This window comes from Periplaneta americana, chromosome 1 (genome assembly GCF_040183065.1).
Source record: "Periplaneta americana isolate PAMFEO1 chromosome 1, P.americana_PAMFEO1_priV1, whole genome shotgun sequence".
NCBI lineage: Eukaryota > Metazoa > Arthropoda > Insecta > Blattodea > Blattidae > Periplaneta > Periplaneta americana.
The window spans coordinates 175268211-175278901 of record NC_091117.1 but is presented as its reverse complement, the minus strand read 5'-3'; the positions used below and the strand labels follow the sequence as shown (position 1 = coordinate 175278901).

The 10691-nt window shown below is 34.7% G+C and overlaps 1 protein-coding gene across 2 annotated transcripts in view; it reads left to right on the top strand.

Annotated features, from left to right (window-relative positions):
• The first annotated feature begins 1894 nt into the window (after window positions 1-1894).
• LOC138704517 (trypsin-1-like) overlaps window positions 1895-10691 on the top strand; it is a 33782-nt gene continuing 24985 nt past the window's right edge. The window contains exons 1-2 of one of the 2 annotated variants that reach the window (XM_069832480.1): window positions 1895-2040; window positions 7256-7430. In XM_069832480.1, coding sequence (XP_069688581.1) covers window positions 1986-2040; window positions 7256-7430 — 230 coding nt within the window. In that variant the 5' untranslated portion in view covers window positions 1895-1985. Of the gene's footprint in view, window positions 2063-7255; window positions 7431-10691 lie in introns of both variants that reach the window. The other variant, XM_069832488.1, reaches the window with a different exon arrangement.

Sequence of the window (10691 nt, the reverse complement as noted above, 5' to 3'; positions counted from 1 at the left end):
CTCTTAAGCATTTTATATTACTTCCGTTGTGTGAAGTGAAGCCTTCAGTGGAATGAGGGATGGGCTTTAGAGTCTGTTTCAAACTATAAAATTCAACTTCACTGTTATTCACTCATTCAGTAGATAATTACTACTGACCTATTTGGTTAGAAAATGATTTAACAGACCTATCGGTAAAGAAAAAAGTAAAATGCATTCCAAATGATCTAAAAGTTCTTCGAAGTACTAAAAATGACCAAAAAATGCCGAAAAATATAAAAGTGACCTATTATTTCAAAAACGTCAACAAATGAAAAAATGCAATATAAGAAATTACTTTTTTACGTTGATATTAACATAGAAAGGATTTCTATATTAATAGGCATCGTCCTAATGTGAAAAATAAGATGACTTTTCATCAACATCCGCCCCCTACTCATCATTATATGTGCAGCGTGACAACACCGCACAAAATGTCCATCTTAATCCTTGCGGTGGCTGAGTTGTCAGACCTTCCGCCTGTAATGCAAGCTGAATGGATTCGAGTTCCGGTCAGGCCTGGGATTTTTCATGTGAATATCCATAGTGACACTAGTGGAGAAAAAGGTCACATTTAGGGGTCTTCTTGAGGTTCTCCCGTTTCCTATTTTAGGCATCAAATTCATTCCTCCCGATCTCCGTTTCGAAATAATTCCATGACATTTTCCGAACGCCCTGGCGACGAATGGAGGGGGCCGGTCTATTCCTCATTTCAGTTTGGTTGATAGGCCTTTTCCTTTTATTTACACCAGCGGTCGGCATTTCATGCGGCAAGCGGCAGCTTACGTCATAGTTATGCAGGGGCAGTTCCAGAAAAGAGTGTAGGAAAACGAATATTTATAGAAGAGTGGGAAGAGAATTTCGTTTGTTGTGCACAGGAAGAAAATTTAATATGTTTGTTATGTTCTAAACTATTTAAGGGGTTTCATATTACCATCTAAAGAGGCCTTATACAAAATTCCATTGTCACGTGAACTTTGACATAATATTAATACTTATTAATAAAAAAGCGTTGCCGAATATCATTTTTTGATAATATAAAATTTTGAAACTTTGCAAAGGAGCCTAAATAAGGGAACATTTCTCAGATTAAAAAATTTCCCGAAAATTTACCACAATTCAAAATAGCCACTCCATCGACTAAAAACATACTGCAGTCTCAAAACGAGAAGTAAGTTAACTTCCCTTTCTTACATAGATAACCTTTAGCATGGGTTCTTCCAGGAGGTAAGTAAAGCTGATAGGCCCGTGTCGTAGATTTACGGCACGTAAAAGAAACCTGTTCCTGAGAGGAGTCCAGACAAAACTTGACGGCCATTTCTCACCCACATTACTTTTAACATTGAGTAGCCTCTGCAGTAGAAAGAATCGTTACATAAAATACTGCTGCTACTACTACTACTAATTAAATTGTGAAAGTCAAATAAAATAAAGGTTTAAGGGGGCACATTTGATTTTTAAAACTCCTACAATTTTCATCTAAAATTTACGAATTTTAAACTACATAAACATGCCTACAATATTAACATCTGTGAAAAATTTGGTGTCATTTGGACTAATAGTTTTGAAGTTATATTTTTTAAATATATTTTATATGACGTCTTAGCGACAAACTTTTCAAAATTTTTAGTTCATATTAGCTCAAAAGTTTGGAAATAGTCATGAGAGTATAAATTAATTAGCTTTTTGAGCTTAGTCTAAATAGAGAGCCACAATAAATGCTTAAGTGTCCTCTTAATCAGAGAACCTGTTGGTGACGAAGCTGATGTGTGTGAAAATGAGTCTAATCAAGAACGTTAAGGCTAGATAAAAATTGTTTCTAGTCATTAGTACGTCACTTTCCTTTGATGTCAAGTTATATCGTTACTGTTGGCAGCAGTGGATGTGATAACTGGACTTGAAAACATGTGTGATAACAAACTCGATGAGGTCGCCAGACCTCGGGCCGACAGTCCCTGCGGGCCGTGATGAGGAACCTCTTCGTGCTGCTCTGGGCTGCCTCCACGCTCCATGCGGCCCCAGGTTGGTCACCGGTGTGTTTGTGGTGTGTGTTAAGTATTGTTCAGGCCTTGGTAACCAATGGAAACAGCGCGGTACTCTCTTGTTATTGTGATACTCTTTTTTAAGTATAATTGTGACAAAAATTTGAGGAATTTGGGCAAACAATTATTTTTAGCTGCCCCCCTCCCCTCCATTAAAATGCTCTATTCTTCTGATATCAGAAAATGGTATCAATTTACCTGTTCGGCCCATTTTTTTGTTCCCAGCAGATATTTTCAAAAGGCATGAGCATTGTATTCAAAGATCTGGTACATGCCTCCTTCGATGTTTCTTCATTTCTTTACTCGTCAGTAATTTTCTTTGTATAAAATGTTCCTTGAGAAGTAGCTATTACACGAATTAGTTGAAAATGTCTGAAAATACTGTAATAAGAACAAAGACTAAAATTTTCTCTGAGATTTTATGTTTTATTTAATTTATTGAATTTTGGGATACATTTTGATAGGTCAATTACAATAATAATGCAATAAAAATAATAAAGTACCAAGGCTTTAAAGATTTGTGGACAGTAAATATACATACGATATTAAACGCAGAGAATTTATTTTATGCTCGACCATGCCGAAATGTAGTAATTATACACCTGGTAGCAGCCCTTTAATGGACCTCATTAAAATACACATATTCATTAAAGTTCAGGTCTTCCACCAATCAGGAAACGCCATTGTAGCAATATGAAAGGCGAAGTATCGATTATTCTCGGATATGCAATCGAAAGACAACTAGCGAAACGTCACGGAGGCTGGAAATCCAATACTGTCTCAGAAGGTTATGTTCTGTTACTATAATAATTAGCGTTAACTGTAAATAATATTCAAATAAATTCGTTTTTCAATGTCTAAATCAATTTCAAGGTTATATCAAGATTAATGTTCATTTTACTCTCTAGATTATATCAAGGTCAATGACATTCGTGTCTCGGAAAAAATCAATACTTTCGAGTCTGCGCACATCTCACAATTTACGAGATATTGCACATGGTCAGTTCCGCTCTCCAGTCACAAAGAATAAAATGAATAGGCCTACTTATGAATAATTTCAATTTAGAAATATGGTCGAGCATAAAAAGTCGCATGAAACTTGCCTATAATGGTAATTAAGACGCTCGTATGAAAATTATGAAACTCTCTTGCGCTCGTTTCATAAACATACTCGCCTCTTAAATTACTACCATTATAGGCTCGTTACATAATGTACTATTTTTACACATGTCAGAAGATTCGTGCAATATTTCAGCACAATCAGATTAAAACTGTTAGGCAAGGACCTTTTATATCAACTAACAAGTACTTAGACAACCAATAAACTCACATACTTCAAATCAAGTAAAACATGTAGGTACTAATAGTGAATAAATACATGATTGTGGTAAATATTTCATAATAAGAATCTTAAAATTGCAGAAGTTAAGAAAATTAAATCATAATTATTAATTGCCCTTAATTATTTGTGTATTAGGTACCTTATTTCAATTAGCACTTTTGGCGCAGTTTCTTGAGGTGGAGCAAATCAGTTCTGCTAGTCGAAAATATAGGTTGAAATCTCGGCGATTTCAAAAACCATTGAAGAGTACAGGGGAAAACAATCAAAGTCACAATTCTCATAAGATTGGTGTTATCATCAAATTGAGTAGGCCTATATTACTGCAAACTTTAGTGTTTCTCTTTTCAAAACTGGTAAAGGAGAATTATCACCACAGACGCAGTCATCCTTTTCTACTTTTTCATTAGGAATATCAATGTGTGTGTGTACGTGCGTGCGTGTGCGGTATGTATAGGCTATAATATGTATGTACTTATGCATCAAGAGTTTTCGTCTTTCCTTCGGGTTTCATACTTACCGAATTTTGAACAGAATTTCATTGCATCCATAATTTTTCACGCAAGAAAATGTATGTTACGATGCACAAAAAAAGAAACATAACTATAACTATAATAATATAAAAGTACAATAAAAGGTAGGTAAATCTACGAATCCATTTGTCGACCCTTTTTCGAGATAATTTAGGCTGATAAATGGTAAGATTCGTGGCGCGACATGATGTGACGTCAAGCCTTTCCAGGACTTCACATTGACATAGGACCCACCACTGTGACTTTTACGCAGTGTTAAATGTACAGCAGTGGCAAAAAAAAAAAAACCGGACCGACCCTTGTAGCTGATTTCAGAGCCTTGTTCACTCTAGAGCACGATAGACTGGTAACTAAGACTTTCGTGGGTCGAATCCTGCCTGGGAAGGAAACTTTTTTCTGCTCCTTATTCAAATTTATTCCCAATACCTTTCGATTACTGGTAAAATTCTTGTTCTGGGAATAATAAGTTAATTAAGTAGTAAAATATCGCTGCAATCGAAAAGTATTGGGAATAAATTTGAATAAGAAACAAAAAAAAAGTTTCCTTCCCAGGCAGGATTCGAACCACGAAAGTCTTAGTTACCAGTCTATCGTGTTCTGAGTGAAAAAGACTCTGAAATCAGCTACAAAGGTCGGTCCCGTTTTTTTGCCACTACTGTACACGATTTGGCCGTTGCGTACTCCATGGTCTGCCTAACTGTATAGGCCTAGTGCTACTTTTAATCTACAGAGACTAGCCACAGGTCATTCGCCGATATGTTGGTAATGGGAAAAGAACAACATTAAAAGACAACAGGAACCTTGCAGCTTGCGTGTGGCTCGAACTCTGACCTTTTTGCTACGGGTCCATAACAATTTTTTCTTTTTTTAATATTTACCTACTCTTTATAGATTCTGATTAAATCTATGTTCTTGGCTGAGGTTGATAAATTCTAGCAATCTATTACAAAATTTGATGCAAAAATTAAATCGAATATGGAATTCGTTTATAATTTTAAAAGTAAAAATTTGAAGTAAACCTGGGAATGATTGTTGGATATTATTTATTAATAGTTCAAAAGTACATAAACTTAATCTTAAAACTGATACATTCACAAATAATGATAATACACAATATTTACACAATTTAATAACAAATTTTCTATCATATAATTATTCAACTTATGTTAAACCTGGGAATGATTGTTACTTACCATTTCAAACGTGACATAATGATATGTCATTACCAAATTTTGTAGCTTTTGAGAGGAGACTAGATGGAATACGTGTACTACAACGGAACATTGGAGCATAATCGTGTATATATTGTGCTCCAACCAGGAGAAAGTCTCAGGGGAATGAGACGCAGCGGGGTAATGTTGTGAATGAATGTTGATGTCATAAGATCACACATGTGAGTACACTCATCTCCATTGGCTAACTCTCAAAGCATAAACGATAACACTGATACACACATATTTATAATACCCTAGTTACAAAATTAGATCACAGTTAATCTCCTGGGGTGCTATTCATAGACATTTCGCAGCACGCGCTACGAGCGTACTAAGCTAGCCCCGGCTATCCACTGGTTACCAGTACAGAATTCAAATCATATCCTATCGCTAACACTGGTTTATAAATACGAAAAACGCTGATCATCCACCGGAAGCCCGCGCTAAAAATGTCTATGAATACGCCCCCTGGTCTTTTAATCCCTCCATACAGAAAATAACATATACAGGAGAGCGCATGTTTTTTAAACTGACGTTATAACGGTAATATTATCTATCTACTTCGCTACAATAGATGACGCAATAGTAAGCACATTCCTTTCACGGTTAATCTCCTGGTTGGAGAACAGTAACAGTAAGTTATTAACGGATTTCGTATTCAAATTTAGATTAAAAGATTAAATTTGACGTAATTTAATACACCAACATTAATGTTACATCTTTTCTTCTTATATTGACATCTATAGGTGTCCTCTCCTCTCCTCTCCTCTCCTCTCCTCTCCTCTCCTCTCCTCTCCTCTCCTCTCCTCTCCTCTCCTCTCCTCTCCTCTCCTCTCCTCTCCTCCCCTCGTATCCTTTCTTTCGTTCTGTATTTACAATTGGTTGGTACAAACGCATCAATTCTGAAACTAGCTAAATCAGCAACTTCTACCAGACATGAGGTTCGATTCCAGGTAGTCCTATGTGGTAAGAATCCCGCCTCACCTGACTGGCCTTGTCATAGGGACCTCGTTTATCAAACAACATGACGTCGTGCGACCTTGGCGACAATTTTATTCCTGCCCTTGTCTTTAAAACATCGTCTATTTGTTTCCATGTTCTGTGAAACAAATGACGAAGTAGTTACGTTGTAAACGTCTTATCAAACGCATCTACTTAAGAACGCCATTAATATACTGCCGCTCTCTTCCCCATGTGGATTTCTGGAGTACTGCGAAGTAAAATGAAGAGTGTTATTTAAGTTAGTCAAAGCTAATACCGAAAATGTTGTTAAGAAGAAGTTAATGGAGCAACTGCTATTTGATGATAGAGGAAATCGAAATAGCTAGAAGAGAGATTGTAAAGTACTTAAATGTAAATCTCAAGAGAGATTCTTTTTCAAGAGTTGAGAGGTAGACTTTTAATTAAGAAGTCTAGCGTCGTGATATTACGGAATGCTTGATTTGTCTTGTTTGATAGGCCTACATTTTAATGCGTTCTAAATTAAAATGATTATTTGTGAAATCCTGAGTTGTTTTAATTTTGTTGTTTTTTTAAGGTTCTGAAAACATGAAAATATTATGAAACATATTAACAATGAAAACATTATGAAATATATTATTTAACCATTATTATAATTAGTACAGTAGTGGCAAAAAAAAAAAACGGGACCGACCCTTGTAGCTGATTTCAGAGCCTTGTTCACTCCAGAGCACGATAGACTGGTAACTAAGACCTTCATAGTTCGAATCCTGCCTGGGAAGGAAACTTTTTTTTGTTCCTTATTCAAATTTATTCCCAATACTTTTCGATTGCAGCGATATTTTACTACTTAATTAACTTATTATTCCCAGAACATGAATTTTACCAGCAATTGTGGATAAAATAATTTACACAGTTCTACATACTTAAAACTAGCTGTTTCACATCATATTAGTAATAACTCTCCATACTGTGATAAATAATTATAATGTAGCCCTATAATTGAAATAGCACTCATTATCTCCCATAACTTCAGTCAGACTGACAAGTAAAAACCCTTGTCTCTACATTATGGATGCTGAAACACATCGAAATATAATATTGAAACGGGAAAACAAAAACAAAAGGCCCGTGTGTTTGTTTTTGCAGATTGCGGAGTCCAGATCATAACAGATGGTCGTGTTGTCGGCGGGGAGGATGTCGGAGGATACAAGATTCCCTGGTTCGCTCTCCTGCATCCCCCGGGGGATAAAACCACCTCGATTTGTTCTGGCTGCCTCATTGACACCAACCACGTGGTCACTGCTGCTCATTGCTTTACACTGTAAGTTGCCTTGGAAACCAACTGTCTTTAGTGATCTCCAAATATTGACGATTGTCATTGGAAGTATAAATAATCTCTCAAGCTTCCACACCAAGGAGCCACTTTCGCATTTTCTTTACACGGCTCGTTGTTACGGATATAGAGAGCGAACAATAAGTTATGTTATTAATTTCAGCGGGTTATTCTTTGAAATATTTCAAACAAAAATGATTAATGCAATTTTTCTCGTTTTTTCTTCCTTTTAGAGATAAAATTGTTTTATATAAAACGCTTCATAGCGTGTTCCGGGAAAATCATTAATTTCCAATTTGCTCAGTCAATTTAAGAGATCGGTGTAGTATGATAATAACTGATTGAAATAATTGTAGTTTTGTCCTTTAAATGTGCAGAAATTTGATCTGAAAAATGTAACTTTTCGTCCTGCAAAGGAATTTTTCAATGTTATATTTGTTTGGATCAAATTACTGCACATTTAATGAATAAAACTAAAATTATTTCAGTCATTTATTGTCATAATACACTGTCCTCTTAAATTGACTGAGCATAATGGGATTTAAATCAATAGCTTTAGAATTTTTCTTGAAATTAAAGAAGAGTGTAATTCTTAAAAATTTGTGAAAAAACGAACCAGTCAGAATTGGAAAACGAAATTTACAACACAAACTACTAAAACTATACTGAATATGTGGAAAAAAAAATATAAAATCTGATATCTCTCTTAATATAGTCGTGAAAACTTGAAAAAATTAATTTTGACGAAAATTACTACGATAAGTTAATATTCCTTTCTTTATTCATTATTTTGCAAACTGATATATCTATGCCATTGATACTCGTAGATGTAAATGAGAGGTAATTGTCCTGAAAAGAGCAAGTCTCTATCTTAAATCTACCACATTGAAAAAAAAAAAAAATATTATAAAGTACCAAATTGCACCACATTTTCGTTATATTATATGACACTCCTGTGGACAAACCTTGACGTTTTGGGGTATAGCTGTTTGCCTAGTTTGTACTGTAGAAAAATCTCTTTAATTTAATGATAGGCCTATATGAATAAAATATTTATCATTAGTCATTTGCTTTTATTAAGAGATATTCAGCACCACGTTTTTGTATTCCATTGATAATTTTCAAGGCTTTGGACAAACCTGACACGCAAACTGTTTATATTTTACGATTTTCCTTTCAGAATGATGCATACCATATTAAGACCTCTTCAAGGAAAAAAAAAAAAAAAAAAAAAAAATTTTGAAGACAGTCATGCAACACTTTCTTTTTTTTTTTTAACTTGGTTGAATTCGCATGGAAACAAAACACGCTGTGAAATGTTTCATATGAAACAATTTTTAACTCGAAAAGGAAGCAAAAACGAGCAAAATTGTATTGAACTTTTTTGTTTGAAATATCTCAAAGAATAACCCCCTGATATTAATGATCTTATTTACGGTTCACTCTATACTGTATAATGTTTCTCTTGAGTTTTATTACGTACCGTTATTGAAATGTTATGTGGCATCCTTTCATGTTTCTCCTATTATGAAATGTTTTAACGTATATGCAGAGTGTTGGAAAAATTGTGTTCAAGAAGCACAGTACGTGATAGAGGGGATCAAGACAGCTTTTAAAATCAAGATAAGAACTTACCCTCTAACTGGCATTTTTTACCTAGAAGCCGATAGGCCGCAGTGATGTCAACGAGAGCGCAAATGTGCTCATAGTCCGTATGCGCTGATCAGAGCACGTAAGGCACGCAGGTACAAGTCACTGGTGAACACAAGGGTTGTACAGGGACATCACTTTATTTTTACCAACATTTTTAACATTAACCTGGCTATACTCGGAAACACTGTTGCCCCCTTCCATTACAGGAGTTTGATGTTACTAGTGCAATATGTAAACAAATCATTTTACTAGGTATAGGAGGAGAGAAAAGTAGTGTATCCATTTATGTTGTAGGGAAATACGATATTACGATTTTCAGTTTGATCATCACTTTTACGGAATTTATCAAAATACAGTAGAGTAGTAATATTATTTTTCAAAAACTCAACTTTTCAGGCGGCTATGTTCGTTATGTAATGTCTGCTTTATTTAGCATATTAATTATTGATGCTATCATACAATATAGAGAGTGCATTTAAATTGAGGGGGTCATAAGTAAAGGGCTGTAAGTGCACTTAAGTTACTTTTGAGAAAATGGGGTTTAAATATTCAAGCTTTCGTAAAATCGGTGAAATTTTTTATTTAAATTTTAATGTGTGATGCGATTAAAATATCCCTTTGCCATTAAAATTTTAGATACTTTTGCTTACACTGGATGCACTTAACTCATGTTATTACAAATGTCACTAGCATTCCTTTGCTTCTAGCCACCTCAATTCAAAATAAGCTAATCTGAATTTTTAAACAAGTTGCTGAAAATGGTTGCCGTTCATTACAATGCAGGCTTCAATTCTTTACGCAGATTTTTAAAAACATTTTGAAGCATATTTTCTGAAATTGAATTTATCGTTTCTTGAATATAATTTTTTAGTACGATATTATTAATATAGGTTCTTTCTTCTATAGAAAACGCAATCACACTTATGAAACACACTATACACTGCAGTGTTTACTTCACTGCTTGAAGACTTCGAATGCAACAGCGGCCATAAGTTTGTGTGTCTGACGGGAGCAAGGACATTAGTGAAGGGGTGAGAGTGAAGTACATTCAGAAATGCAGGTACAATAAAAATGCAAGTAAAAATAAAATGATGTCCCTGTACATTACACATTGATGAAGAAGTCGTTCAGTAAGTTTCAGGCTGACTAGACTCTGAACTTCTCGTGTAAGTGAAAGATGAGGTTGGTTTGTGGAAATTATTTAGTTATAAAGACAAGCAGTGTCGAACGCCTGAAATTATTAATTCATCTACAGAATGATATAATATTCAAATTAATTTGTTTTTATTGACATTAAATAGTAATAAATGTATGTGAAGATGTATTGTAGAGCTTCTTCCTCACAGCATTGTATTTATGTTTTCAGAATAAAGTACAAACAAAAGTGTGTGCTGTTAATGGCGTAAATTCGTTAAATGTCAGTTAGGAGTTGTGTCTATAAATTGTCCAGATTTTCGTACATAAATGTTAACGATGTTTCTTACTATTACGATATTGTTCTGTCCAGATATTTTGAATTACGTGAATATTTATCAGAATTCTTAATAGAAAAACAGAGACAGTCCAGAACTAGTTCACTCTACATGGATCGAGGAA